This window comes from Delphinapterus leucas, chromosome 17 (assembly GCF_059928025.1).
Source record: "Delphinapterus leucas isolate spDelLeu-1000000601 "Yukka" chromosome 17, BTC_Dleu_Yukka2, whole genome shotgun sequence".
Classification (NCBI taxonomy): Eukaryota; Metazoa; Chordata; class Mammalia; order Artiodactyla; family Monodontidae; genus Delphinapterus; species Delphinapterus leucas.
Genome location: NC_143145.1, coordinates 36888907 through 36903822, shown reverse-complemented (window position 1 = coordinate 36903822; position 14916 = coordinate 36888907). Strand labels below are relative to the sequence as shown.

Below are 14916 nucleotides of genomic sequence, written 5' to 3'. Positions count from 1 at the left end.
ATATTCTCAGATTAGATTATGGTGATGGTTGCACAATCCTGTAAATATACTAAAAATCACTGAGTAAACATATAAAATGGGTGACTTTCACATCTCGATAAATCTGTTTTAAAAAATCCAAATACATACCATTTTGCAAATACTGTTCCAACTGGTCCCTTCTCTCATCAGCCATAGATGCGGTCATTGAGAGATAGTACTTTGGTGGAAAGGGTGGCAGGCAATTTCCAAACACCCGCCTCAGCTGAAAGATCCAGAAAACACACGGTTAAGGCAAAGCGGCTGAAATTCAGGGCTGGTGAGATACCAAAGCCTCCTCTTAGGGCAAGTCTCTCTCCAGCACTTTATTCAAAATGAACCCTTCCTGGTGGCCAAAAGGAGATACCTCGATTTTCTTAAGGAGCAATTTATTTCTGTAAAGGTTTCTAGAACACTAGTAGAAATATCATGGACTGACAACTCCAGTCTGAGTTTGGTAGATATGGTGTACATTTTAATTTTTCATTTGTTCTTACAAAACTGCCCACCAGTCACATCATACAATATTCATACAATACAATCTTAATATTACATCATACAATATTAATATTTAATTAATTCCCCAATAGTATCTGTGACGTCAATGATGAGAGTTAGGAATTTAATTCCCCCACCATGCCCCCCACCCAATCTGAACGTAACAGCAGACGTTTACAGCTGTGCTATCTAATTTGGTAGCCACTGACAATACAGCTAGTCCGAACTGAGATGTGCTGTAAGTGGAAAATACACTCCAGACTGTGAAGACTTAGTACAGAGAGAAGAGAATGCAAAACATCTCGTTAATAATTTTTTATATTGATTACCTGTTGAAATCATATTTTGGATCTGTTGGATTAAATAAAATACATTCTTAAAATTAATTCCACCTGTTTCTTTTTATGCTTTTTACCATGTTAAAATTTTAACAGAAAATTTTATATTACATACGTGGCTCACGTTATATTTCTAGTGGACAGCGCTGGGTTCTAGAATTCCTATAATGCTGACATATGATCCCGATAGAAACCCAGCCAGGCCCCTTCCTCCTCCCCACCCACATATGACCCAAGACCATGGTGGAAATTATTTTTATGCAAGCTCATAGTGAATGCGTCAAAAATAATTTTTAAATTAAGATAACCAACAGTGCATCTTCCTTCATTCTAGCCTTACGCTTACAGTGATAGCTTGAAGATAAGATACCTCATCATTCTCTTTAAAATAGGAGAAAGGAAACCAGTAAGAAACCCACTGAGATTTTAACATGGTACCTCTGGAGCAGGAAGGCTCAGTGGCTTAAAGAAAATGCAAGCAGGTCTAATAGAAATGAGACTGCAAACAAATAAGAACTTTCATTCCATGACCTTTGTCAAAAATACAGTGTGTGTTTGGCAAATATTTACCTTGCATAGGCCTTAACTTCAAAATACATCCAGAATCTGACCACATCTCTCCACCCCCACTGCCATCACCCTGGCCCAAACCACTGTCATCTCTTCCAGTTTATTGTAGTAGCCTTCCAACAGATCTCTCTGCCTCTGCCCTTGCTCCCCTTCTGTCTATTCCTAATACAGAATCTGAGGTTATAACTTAAAAATGTAAGTCAGATCATTCCTCTTCCCTGTGCAAAATCCTTCATGGCATCCCATTTCACTCAAGTACAAGCCAAAATCCTTAGAGTGGCCCAGAACTGTACCATCCGATAAGATGTCCATTAATTGCCTGTGACTGCTTAAATTAAAATAAAATAAAATTTAAAATTCAGTTCCTCAGTCATACAAGCCACATTTTAAATACTCAGTAGCCACTGGAAATGCGGCAAGTTGCTACTGAATTGGACACAAAGGATACAGAGCATTTCCACCAGCACATAAAGTTCTGTTGGACAGTGTTGATCTAACACCTAGAAATGTTATTAACTGCCTACCTGTAGGGAAGATACAGCTCCCTGATTTGTTTTATTTGGTCTGCTAGGTTGTTTGTTTGGCTACTAAAGAATTTTCATTTGATGCCAACATTTATTTTTGCAATTAAAAATTTTTTTAAGTTATGTCCTGGAGAGAATACAAAATGGTCCAGACACTTTGGAAGATAGTTTGGCAATTTCTTACAAAGTAAACATAGTTTTACCACATAGTGCGGCAATCACACTCCTAGCTATTTACCCAACAGATTTGAAAACTATGTCCATAAAAGCCGGCATGCAAATGGTGCTTTATTCATAACCACCAAAAGCTGAAAGCAACCAAGATGTCCTTCAGTATGTGAATGGATAAACAAACTTTGGTGTATCCCTACAATGGAATATTACCCAGCAATAAAAAGAAATGAGTTGTCAAGCCATAAAAAGACATGGAGGAATCTTAAATACATATTGATAAATAAAAAGCCAGCCTGAAAAAGCTACATACTATATGACTTCAATTATATGATATCCTGGAAAAAAGCAAAATTATAGAGAGAATGAGAACATCAATGACCACAAGGAGCTTGGGATGGGGGTACTGAATTGGTGAAGCACATGGAATTGTTTAGGGCAGTGAAACTAGTCTGTATGATACTGTCATCGTGGATACATGAGGCTCTGCATATTTCAAATCTCCTGAACTTTACAATACAACTTTAATGTGTCCAAATATATTAAAAAATCATTTAGGAAGTGGGGAAAAACCCAGGATGGAATGCAGAATGTGAGTAAACAATTTAACTATATTACAAATATATGAAACAACTGCAATGAAGGGGGTGAGAGAAAAGGTGCTGACCTAAGTCACTTGGCAAATGAGTGGAGTCTGTAACAGTAAAGGCAAAAGAAGCTGTACAGAAGTACTGCGCTTTAGCTGATAAAGTTGTTTCCTACACAGGTACAGGTTAACAATTCTAATACCATTATATGTGTGTACAGAATGGAATAATTAAGTAAATGGATGGCAGATGGTGGGAGTCAGGTTTCTCACTGTTGGAATGAGAGTTTTCAGGTAAGTAAAGGGAATAGGCTAGAGTAAGCCATGTGGTAATGGATTATTGTCAGAGATATTGGTATGAACTCATGTTTAACTTAATATACATACAGATGGTTACACATAGAAGTATTTACAGACATGCATATATACACATATATTTTCTTGCTGTGTCAGCTGAGAGGGCCTAGAAGCAATGACACTGCAGTAGCAGGGAACACATCTGGTGCCCAGATCTTGGTTTCTAATATCATTCTCCAAAAAGCAACAAGCGCTCCAGGGAGAAATGGTTGACTCTAGGACCAAGGAAGGAAATATACAAGGCGAGCCTGGGGCATCTTGTACACCAGAAAATAAGAAAGTGGACAAAACAGACAGAAGTCAACAATAGGGGTATGTCAAAGAAACACAGGAGCAAACTGAAAGAGCTCCCATAGGACAAGCTGGAACAATTTGAACAATAAAATAAAGTCTTACTGAAGTACAACCTAAAGTATAAATTAAATATCTAGGAGTCTACATAGATATAAATTATTGAATAGGTGGGGAGTGTCCATGCCGAGTCTGATCCGGTTGCTGGACTGTCGCCGCTCCGTGCAAAGGATCTGATGGTGGCGCCTGCGCTGACTGACCCACCTCAGGGCAGTGTGACCTTTGAGGATGTGGCCGTGTACTTCTCCTGGGAGGAATGGTGTCTTCTTGATGAGGTTCAGATACACCTGTACCTTGATGTCATGGTGGAGAACTTTGCACTTGTATGCATGCTGGGTAAGGCCCTCACACCCACCCCTATCCTCTGAGCTAGGTTCTGCCTTTCTCCTTTTCCCTAGGGGCTGCTGTGTCATTCTCACATCTGGACCATGGATACTGCTTTCTTCTTCAACTGCTTGGTCATGTGCTGTGGTTACTATGGCTAGCCAGAGTGCATCCCTACACCTTATTGCCCTAACACCAGTAGCCCCAAAGTTGCAGCTAAGGATTCAGGCTTGCAGTGTCCTGGTTCCTTGACCAGGGATTGAACCCAGGCTAAAGCAGTGAAAGCTCTGAGTCCTCACCACTGGACTGCCAGGGAATTCCTGCAGGTTCTTTTCCTGGAGTTGAGGATGAAGAGACACCTTCTGAACAGAGCGTATCTGCAGAAGGAGTATCACAGATGAGGACCCCCAGGGCAGGTTTGTCTCCTGAGAAGACCCAGCCCTGTAAGATGTGCACCCCAGTCTTGAGAGACATTTTGCACTTGGCTGAGGAGCAAGGAACAAATAGGGGGCAGAAAGCATACATATGTGGGGCATGCAGGAAACAATTCTATTTCACTGCAAACCTTCAAGAGCACCAGAAGCCGCATATTAGAGAGAATCCCATGTGATATGACATGGGGAGACCCTCATTTTGGAAGAGCTGCACAATCCACACAATAGGGAATCTACCTACCTACATGGAGATTGGGAACAACTTCGTGGCCAACATGGGACTTCAGCCACAGGCCACTAATACTAGGAAGAAACAGAACAGTAAGGAGTGTGAAGCTGTTTTTCACAGTGGAACAGGTCATCACAGCTGGGGAGAAGGCAAGAAAGCCTCCAGTCACACAGAAATACTTGTTCAGGATGAGAGAGTCCTTACTAGTAAAGGGTTTTGTGAGTGCAGCAAACGTGGGAAAGCCTGCATCCAAACATGTAACTTTATTCAGCATGAGCCAGTTCACACTGGAGAAAGGCCTTATGAATGCAGCCATTGTGGAAAATATTTTAGCCACAAATCTGGTCTCCTTGGACATCAGAGAGTTAACTGTGGAGGAAGGCTCTATGACTGCAGTGACTGTGGGAAATCCTTTAGCCTAAGGAAGCACCTCAGAGCACATAGGAAAATCCACAGTGGAGAAAAGCCTTATGAATGCAAGGAATGTGCTAAATCTTTCATCCAAAAGTGCATCTTAATTGAACATCAGAGAGTTCATACTGGAGAAAAACCTTATTGATGCACCCAGTGTGGAAAATCTTTTGCCCACAAATCCAATTTCCTTGCACATCAGAGAGTTCACACTGGAGAAAAGCCTTATGAGTGCAGTGAATGTGGGAAATCTTTTGTTGCCAGGAGTAGCCTCTGGTATCATCAGAGAGTTCACAGTGGAGAAAGGCCTTATGAGTGCAGTGAATGTGGGAAATGTTTTGTTGCTAGGAGTGGCCTCCAATATCATCAGAGAGTTCACAGTGGAGAAAGGCCTTATGACTGCAGTGAATGTGGGAAATGTTTTACTGCTAGGTCAGGACTTCGTGATCATCAGAGAGTTCACAGTGGAGAAAGGCCTTATGACTGCAGTGAATGTGGGAAATGTTTTACTGGTAGCTCCAGCCTTCTTCATCATCAGAGAGTTCACAGTGGAGAAAGGCCTTATGAGTGCAGTAAATGTGGGCAGTCTTTTACTACTCGATCCTCTCTCTATGATCATCACAGAGTTCACACTGGAGAAACGCCTTATGAGTGCACTGAATGCGGGACAGCCTTTAAGCAAAGACAGCTCCTCTGCATCCATAGGAAAATCTACACTGGAGAAAAGTCTTTTGAGTGCAAGGAATGTGGTAAATCTTTCACCCAGAGGTGCCACTTGATTAAACATCAGAGAGTTCACACTGGAGAAAGGGCCTTATGAATATCGCACATATGGCCGGCAGTGATGTTGGAGGAGTTTCAGGTGGTAAGAGAATAAGAAGAACCTGTGCAGCTAATGGACCCTTTCTAGAGAGGAAACTGAGGCACAGAGACGATGTGTCATCTGTTTGTGATCTCCCAGAAATGGACAGGCATCTGGGCTTCAGTGCCAGGTTGCCTGGTTCAGGATATCGGGAGTCTGGTCACTTCACTCCTCCCCTGCCCCCCACCCAGGTTTGAGGACTGAAAGAACACCTTGTCCATCCTGACACTTCTGCCAGCCGATCCCCACACCAGGAGCCCTGCTCATACCCCAGCCCCGTGCTGATGGACAGGATTATCTTTTCTCTGGGAACCAATATTGATGACTTTCCTGTGACTGACTCCATTTATCTACCCAACCAAACCAGTGCTGTGATTCAGTTATTATTATTGCCATTTATGAAAGGAGGGGTGTCCAGCTCAGAGAGGTTGAGGGACTTCCACAAGGGGTCACTACTGCCAGGGCTTTGATGAGAGTGGTTCATCTACACACTGCACCCGTCCACTGGCTTCTCTCCTGCCCCTCCGAGCAGGGCCTCCATTTGCTGTGTCCTGACCATGAACTACCCACACCTGACATCTGCATCTCCACCAGGGTCTCCAGCTTCATTTTTACCAGTACACATCTCCCGGAAACACCCTCCTGCTTGGGAAGTTCTCCACAGGGACAGCAGCACTAAGCCAGGCACTCTGGACTGGGTCATTGGTGCCACCCCAGATTTGACACTGGCTCCACTGCCATATGCAGTGATTTGTTTCCAGTGTCCTGTCCATCTTCTTTATATACTCACCTCAGGATGTCCCTGTTGCCCTGTTATGTGGTTGACCCGCTCACTGTTCTGGGCAGTGTGAGGGACATGTAAGGACTAAGAATGTCCACTGTGGTCCTACGTGGCCTGGTCCCTAAGGCTCCTCTTCCTAAGTCCCTTGATCCATTGCCTCACTGCTCCTCCTACTGCTCCAGAAAAATGTTAACTCACCAAAATGATGATTGTTAATTAGCAAGAACTTGCCCTCCCCCTCTTGGGACCCACACTTGATCAACTTACCTTAAAAGCTAAGACTGAATGCAGGTTCATCCCTCCCATGAAGACTTAAAAACCCGTGTATAAAAAAATTACGATTTTAGGGGCTTCCCTGGTGGCACAGTGGTTAAGAATCCACCTGCCAATGCAGGGGACGTGGGTTCGATGCCCTGCTTGGGAAGATCCCACATGCCGCGGAGCAACTAAGCCGTGTGCCACAACTACGGAGCCTGCACTCTAGAGCCCGTGAGCCACAACTCCTGAAGCCCCCGCGCCGAGAGCCCGTGCTCCGCAACAAAGAGAGGCCACCGCAATGAGAAGCCTATGTATCGCAACGAAGAGTAGCCCCTGCTCGCCGCAACTAGAGAAAGCCCGCGCGCAGCAACAAAGACACAACACAGCTATAAATAAATAAATAAATAAATGTATTTTTTAAAATAAATAAATTATTGAATAAATAAACAAATTGGAGAGAATAGACAAATTTCCAAATAATGTATGTAGATACTTATCCCACAAGTATGTAGATACTTATCCTACAAGTATGGAACATAAATCCTTACTCTTTAAGTGTGGGCTGTGCATGGTGACTTCCTTCCTAAGAGCACACTGTGGAAAAGGAGGGAAAAAAGTAACTTTATATGGAGAAACCTGACAAACACTACCTCAGCCCGGTGACCAAGGTAAACTTGGCCCCTGTGGTTTTCCTCTCAAAACCATAACCCCAGTCTGGTCATGGGACATTCCACAAACTACCTGACCAGTGCTCCTCAAAACTGTCAAAATCATTCAAAACAAGGAAAGTCTGAGAAACTGTCACCATCAAGAGGAGCCTAAAGACACATGACAATTAAATGTAATGTGGGACCTGGGTGGGATCTTGGAACAGAAATAGGACATTGGGTAAACACTAAAGAAGTCTGAATAAATAACATGGTATCAATACTTCATTAACTGTAACCAAAGTATAATACTCATGGAAAACAACAGGGGAAACTGGGTGCAGGGTAGATGGGAACTCTCTGTACTATCTTCGCCATTTTTTAAAATAAATCTAAGATTGGGCCACAAAAATAATGTTTATTAAAAAAAGAAAAACTGATGTTCCGGCTTCTCTTGAAGAATCGGAAGGTCTGGAATCACCAAGTTTCTATTCTCTCAGGCTGTTCCCACCACCCACCACTGCCTCTCACCTGATCCGTGCCTCTCATTTAAATTACCTGCCTGACCCCAGTAGCCATTTAGTTTGCCATCTTTCCTCTAAATCTAGTAGTATAAAATATTAGAGCAACGATACGTTTCTTTTAAATTCAAGGAAATTTTCCTGCTGTGACAGAGAGGGTCCAAAGGCCCCCCAGTTACAGCACCATCCCAGGCAGGGCTGCTCAAATGACCTGGAATTTATGCACCCCACCTCTGCTAATTCCATGAAGTAGAAGCAGGAATTTGTCTTCTTTGCATGCAATTATTTCTTGATGAACTGAGTGAGTGATCTTTAAAAGGCAATTGTCTTCCTTGGCATGTATTCATAAATGTAGCAGATGCTCCCAAATTGGTTGGAATCACAGCAGCCTTGAGCCATTAGGGCTACCTGGGTTACCCATCTACAGGGGAGCATCCGGAGGGGGGAGCCCTAAGGCCAAGAGCTGGGGAAAAAGTCAACAAGGATTAAGGTCCTAATACCCAACCCAGAGCAAAAACTCTCCCAGCAGGTTTTACAACCTGAGCTGACTTCTCAAGGAATCTTTCCCCTCCTTTCTTGAGCACTGGTCTAAGTGGGGAGATAAACACACAATAAACTGAGCAGTTAAGTCCACCAAAAGTCAATCACCGACTCCACAAGTTCTTCAACTCTATCAAAATACAGTTTTTTCCACCAGTCTCAAATAGCACACAGTTGAGCTATTAAAAGCACTCACATACTAAGAATTATCTGGCATTAGAGTTTAGCTCCATCACTCCTTCAAAAACTGTTTCAAGAGATCAAAAGGAAAACACACCTCTTCTGTTCATTTATTATGAGGTGTTTTTGCTTGTTTGTTTGCTTTGAAAGACCATGTTCAGATAGCATATTTTTTAAATCCCAGCACAATCTCCTGTTCTAATTTCTCCATCGTACAGTTCTGCCTCTTAACATGAAGAGAACTTTACTGGCCAATTGAAAATGTCACCTCCTTCCCCATCCCATGCACTCACAGCCCCCTATTTCTATCCCACAGTGGTGACCTGGGACAAGTAGAATTACAGTCACAAATGCTGTCCTTTTTACAGTCTCTTTTTCAACTGTTGACTCATTCATCCCACCTCTCCAAGGCCCCTGGTAATAAAAATCTCAGATTCTCCAGATAAAGGGCCACAAGCTCAAAGCAATCTGGACTGTGACATCCTGTACCAAAGTCTTGTATATTATTCCATTTCTTCCTCAAAACAGTCCTGTGAGGTAGATGATCATCGCTGCCATTAACATTGTCATCCTCCCATCTTGACAACCAGGGCAATCTCACATCCTTCCACCTTGACAACAAGGTTACTTGACAATATGAGTAACCTGAAGCTCAGGCAGCTGAAGTGACTTAAACCAAGATCCTACAGCGCAGAACTTGGACACAGTCTTTTTACTCTTTTGTCCTTCTCCTTGCCCTCTTTTTCTCCCATCTTCCTCCTCCATCAAATCCCTTGGGCATCTCCTAAAGCAGGATTCTGTGCTGGATACACTATGCCTACAGCCTTCATTCATTCCTTCATTTAAGTACTTGGGTTTTTCAACTAAATAAACAGGGGAAACAAGATCTTCACACACACAAAAGGAACGCGACAAGGTCTAAACATAAAGTGGCACTGGAATCAGAGGAAGGCATCTTGTGCAATCAAGGAGGACTTGCCAGAGGAGGTGAGGCTTAAGGTGAACCTTGAGAAAGGGCTGGTCCCTAACCCATGGGCCAGAAAGCAGGGGTCTTCCCAGAAGGGGGAAGTGAGCCAGGCAGAGGCAATGGGCTGCTTGATGAGAACAGAGGGTCTGAGTGGGGGAAAGAGGGGAGATTAGGTGAAAGAAGGGAAGAAGCGAGGCTGAGTCAGCACTCGGCAGGGAGGAAGACTGAGGCGGTGTGTAGCCCTCCTCTCCCACTGAAGGATCCTTTGCAAGCTCCCATGGCTTGTCTGCATTGCCATGTCTGGCACTGGCAGGGTGTTTTCAAAGAAGCAAGCATCCTTTCCACAGAGTCTAGCCTCACTCACACAGGATGGCCAAAATGAGCTAGTTAAAGGTTTCTTTTACAGATTTCTTTAAGTCCCCTTGAGGGAGGCGGTACAGACAAGGGCATAGATCAAACTGGTTTTATTCATCTAAAGGCACAGAAAGCAGTTAGGTCAGGCAGTTCACACAGCAGAGAGATGGGTAGCACTCAGCAGCTGAGGGGAGCCGCCAGACCTTAAGGGAACCTCAGTGGGGACAGGGCTGCCATTGATGACTTCAGAGAGCGCAGCTGACCTCTGGGAAACACACCCATCTCTCCTCAGGTCAGTCTTATAGGCATTAGCCTCCACACAGCTTGGCTGAGAGGAGCAGGGGCCACTTCACCTGGGCCAGGTTCTCCTCCATGATTGCAGAGTTCTCCAATATACGAAACAGAAATCCAATTTGTAAATCCAAAAATCACACGTGCTAAAGTCAGAGTCTTCACTTAATTTAACATAGTGCTTGGTATTTAATAGGTACTTAGTAAATATTCTTAAGTAAATGAGTAAATCAGTTAATTCTATTAAGATGAAATTTCTGTTCTATTGTGATGCAGAACTTCCCAAAAAATCAATTGGAAATGAACTTATACTCACCAAACATACACATAACACACACACAAACACAGATGGGGCCTTTATACTGTTTCCCTTTTTTATAGTGCTTAGTATTAAATCAGATTAAGAATTCTGAGCCATTTCACATCTTCCATGGAATAGGAAGAATAAAAACTAGCTGAGAAGTGGCTGGGAGAAGTCACCCAACCCTTCAGCCTCAGACTTAGGGTTGCCAGATAAAATAGAGGATGACCAGTTAAGAGTACCCCAAATACTGCATGGAACATTCTTATACTAAAAAAGTGTTCGTTGTTTACCTGAAATTCACATTTAACTGGGGATCCTGTATTTTTATGTGCTAAATCTAGCAACCTTACTTGGACTCTTCATCTTGCAATACCAACCTTACAGGGACTTCCTGGGCAGCTGGAATAAAATCCTGAGCCTGGAACTCTAATGACAGAAATCAGATGTCTGGGGCTAGAGGTGGAGGGAGGGCACCAAGGGCAAGGGGACAAGGGAACATTATGCGTGTGGAAACTGTTCTCTACCTTGATTACGGTGGTGGTAATTGTATACATTTACCAAAATTCATCACACAGTACATAAAATTGGGGAATTTTATTACGTTATGCCTAACAGGATGGTAGTTTAGGATGCAATTGTTTTTCTGATGCAATTTATTTTGTCAACTTTGATAAGGAACCACAAAATGTAATGGGTTAGAGCAGGCTCTAGAGATCAAATCCTGGCTCCAACACTTACTAGCAGTATGACCTTGGGCAAGTTGTACCTCAGTTTCCTCATCTGTTGAAAGGGGCTAATTATAATCCTAACTCATAAGACTGTTGTAAAACTTAAACACGATATGACATGGAAAGCTCTTGGCACCAGCCTTAGCACAGAGTAACTGATGTTAGTTATTGTTTTAAATTAATAATAATACCAATAGCCACCTCCTAAGATCTAAATAGTTTCTTTAAAATGAAGTTGTTCCTACAGAAAAGGGAAGCAATGACACGTGTAAGGTAGTTAGAAACTGGATAAAGAAATCCCCACTTTAGAATTTTGAAAAACCTGGGACAGATATGAAGTATTCATCAATATCTCTTGTATACTTCACAGAGAGCACTGGGCTGTGGCAATTCCATACGTAAAAGTCCACTGCAGGGACTCCCCTGGTGGTCCAGTGGTAAAGAATCTGCCTTCCAATGCGGGGGACGAGCGTTCGATCCCTGGTTGGGGAACTAAGATCCCACATGCCGCAGGGCAAATAAGCCCGCACGCCACAACTACTGAGCTCGCGTGCCTCAACTAGAGAGCCTGCGTGCTGCAAACTAGAGTCCATGCGCTCTGGAGCCTGCGTGCCACAACTAGAGAGAGAAAACCCACACACCACAACTAGAGAGAAGCCTGCACACCACAATGAAGATCCCACGTGCCGCAACTAAGACCTGACACAGCCAAAAAAATAAAGAAAAACCAAAAAAAAGTCCACTGAAGGAATAACAGACGGTTTCTTGTTCATGGTTTCCAAAATAGAAGGTCAAAAGAACTGGCTTTATATCTCCACTTCTGGACCTTCTAAGATTGGATAGGTCCGAATTTTCCTGAAAACAAGCATTTTCCTGTGTCTATTGGTTAATAGGGACCAGATTCAGGAATTCTCCAAGCATCTGAGTCAGTAAATGTTTACTGAGCACGTAAACTATGTGCCACGCTCTGTGAGAAACTGGACCCTAATCTTCATAAGTGCCCTGTGAAGTTGACATCCGTAACCAATTACCTGATTATTTCTGAAAGGGAAATTGAAGATCAGAGAAGAGGTGAAGTGTCCAGCCAGAGAGTGGTCAGTCAATCCCACGCCCTCCCTGCTCCTCCCGGCAGTCTCCTGCTTTTCCCCTGTGATAGTCACTTCCCTGATCACACCTCACACACAGGAAGACAGATGAGGGCGGAATATGACCCTCAAATTCCTCCTCCAAATGCCTAAACGACCTGTACTTTCTCTTCCTTCGAGATCCGCATCTGCCTTCCTCTGCAGTCCTCCCAACTCCCCAGACATGTTTCGGTCACAAGTAGCTTGTCATCCTTCAGAAGTCTGAATCCATGCCCTTTTTATTCAGCCATTGACAATCATTCCTGAGGAACTACCAGGTCACAGGCACTGTGTTAGGTGCTACTGATTCAAAGACAAGCACAAAAATTAACTAACAACCGCATTACACCTGTTTTTGTTGACTCCAAAGAAACTTAGTCATCCCTTGAAAATGGACATTTCCAATGCACTATGATGTATGAGCAAGGAGGCTCACTGCAATGATGTTTTTAATAGAACAATGGAACTGAGCTATCTATCAACAGAAAATGGTCTTAAAGGAAACGTGATGTATCTACTCACTAGAAACCAGGATTGTCTGAAAGGACTCTCCCAAAAACATTAACAGCTGTTGCCTAGGCAAGCATCTTCTTTTCCTTCCTCTTCCTTCCTCCATCCCTCCATCTCTCTCTCTTTCTTCCTTTCTTTCTTTTTCTCTCTCTCTCTCTTTCTTTCTTTCAACTTTAGGTATGTGCTCTTTATAATCAGTACACAAAATCTTAAAAAAAAAACAAAAAAACACTGTGCATGAGTGTGGGGGAAGGGTGGAGTTCATTTCAAACTCCCAGGTACTCCTCTAACCCACTTTAAAGACTTGCAACACTTCCTTATTAGGAAAGTAAAACCCATTAGGGCAGGCTAATAAATCAGTCTACCTCCGGGAAGAAAATGCCATCAGGACTTGTGAGAAACGAGAGTGAGAAATGGCCTTCTGACTTGATAAGTCGTCTGTTTCCTGGGTTTCCAGACCGCCCGTGTTTGAAGCCTATGAATACCCTCGTTTGAAAACAAAAATAAAGACACACCTTTTTAAAGAGGGGGAAGTTAAACTCTGGGAGAAAGGAGATTAAATACCCATGTACAAGATTCCTAAGACTACGCCTTGATCTAGACTTGGTTTGCTCATTTTGAACTGGGATATTGTCCTGGGGGAGCAGCTGGCACTGAGATGGAGCCCAGGTGGGGCTGGTGGGGATCATCGGGCTGGAACGGGTTGGGATAATTGCCTGCGCCCTATTCCCTCATTTCACAGCTATAGGTGATTAGGAGCGATATCATGTATTCATTGAGCTGTATGCCAAGCAATTCACAATTAATTGTTACTACGACCAGGATTAAGAGCCTGAAGCCCTCAAGAGGTGCAGTGTCCTGCCAGAGTCAAGCACCCAGAGCCCCCTGGGCGCACGTTTCCTCACCTGCCTCAGGTGGGCGGGCTGGTACCCGCCTCGCATACGCTCACCTGTTCGTTCCAGCGATGCAGCTGGCTGTAGCGCACCTTGCAGAACAGGAACCCGTCCAGGTACACCGAGTACAGCTGCAAACAGAGTCATCACGTCCGGATTAGCCGAGCGAGGTGAGCTCCCGCCCCCGCCTTGTCACCGGCCTCCTCCTCCCTGCCCAGTCGGACCCCGACCCCCGGCGCACCACGTAGCGGCCCCCCAGCGCGTCGGGCCGCTGCTGGGACACTGGGATGCAGAAATGCATCTTCATGGCTTGCGCGGAGGCCCCGGAACGGCACTGGGAACCCGACCCGTGGCAGCGGAGAATCCGGACTCCGCGATCGGCGGGGGAGCCGGACCTGTGGCGGCGGAGGCGCGGTGCTCTGCTCTGAGCCCCGCGGCGCTGGGTGCAGTAGGCTGGCCCCGCGGTCCGGGGCGGGGCCGGGCTCCCGCTGCCCCCTCGCCTCTAGTGTCCGCAGGTGGGGCCGGCCTCTTGGTTGCCGCCCCGCTCCGGCTGCGCCACTCGGGTTCCGGGAAGGGAGGGAGATGAGCGCGGCCACGGCCAAGGGCCGGGGCCCCGTGCACAGACCCCAGGCAGGCCTGCGCCCTGGGCAGCGCTCCCAGATGCGAGGCGGGGCCTGAGACGCAATTCAGGGTAGAGAGACTCTAGAAAGTGCCAGTGCCTCCCTCGGGCCAGGGGTTTCACCCTGGGGTCTATGGACTCCTGGGGGCTCTTTGGGGAAAGTTGTGCGTGGATGGGTGAGGTGATGGAATTCTTCTGGGGAGAAGGTCCAGGGTTTCATCGGATATTCAGAAGGTTCCTCGAACCCACAAAAGTTAAAAATCGTTGCTCCAGCTGCATAGATGTCCCGTACCCCTGCCTGATGAGTAATTAACTACTCCCCACACTGCCCCAGCATCTCGGCTCAGGCTCCTTGCTGGGGGTTAGGGGTGAAGGAGGCACAGCTGAGGAGAAGCCCCTCTTCTCCAAGTGCCTGCCCCAGGGCCGCGTTCTGATCTCTGTGCCCTGCAGAATGTCCAGTCTCCCTTCCATTGGGTCTGGCATGAGAGACAGAGATCACATTCAGAACGACCCTCAAACTCAAAAT

The 14916-nt window shown here is 45.0% G+C and overlaps 2 protein-coding genes across 4 annotated transcripts in view; one reads left to right on the top strand and one right to left on the bottom strand.

Annotated features, from left to right (window-relative positions):
- The window catches only part of SNX31 (sorting nexin 31), a 71726-nt gene extending 57281 nt beyond the window's left edge, over nt 1-14445 (bottom strand). For 2 of the 3 annotated variants that reach the window (XR_016388367.1, XM_089898854.1), the window contains exons 1-3: nt 14013-14445; nt 13828-13902; nt 130-244 (exon numbers count right to left, since the gene is read on the bottom strand). Coding sequence is in view for 2 of the 3 variants with exons in the window: in XM_089898854.1 (XP_089754980.1) it covers nt 130-244; nt 13828-13902; nt 14013-14078 (256 nt within the window). In the remaining variant the exon portion in view is untranslated. The remainder of the gene's footprint in view (nt 1-129; nt 245-13827; nt 13903-14012) is intronic. The other variant, XM_022584681.2, reaches the window with a different exon arrangement.
- Nucleotides 2286-6372, top strand: LOC149746934 (uncharacterized). The gene is given in 2 exon segments (XM_089898856.1): nt 2286-3749; nt 4064-6372. Coding segments are annotated over 2 exon segments (1728 nt in total). The 5' UTR covers nt 2286-3589; the 3' UTR covers nt 5632-6372.
- Nucleotides 14446-14916: the final 471 nt, after the last annotated feature.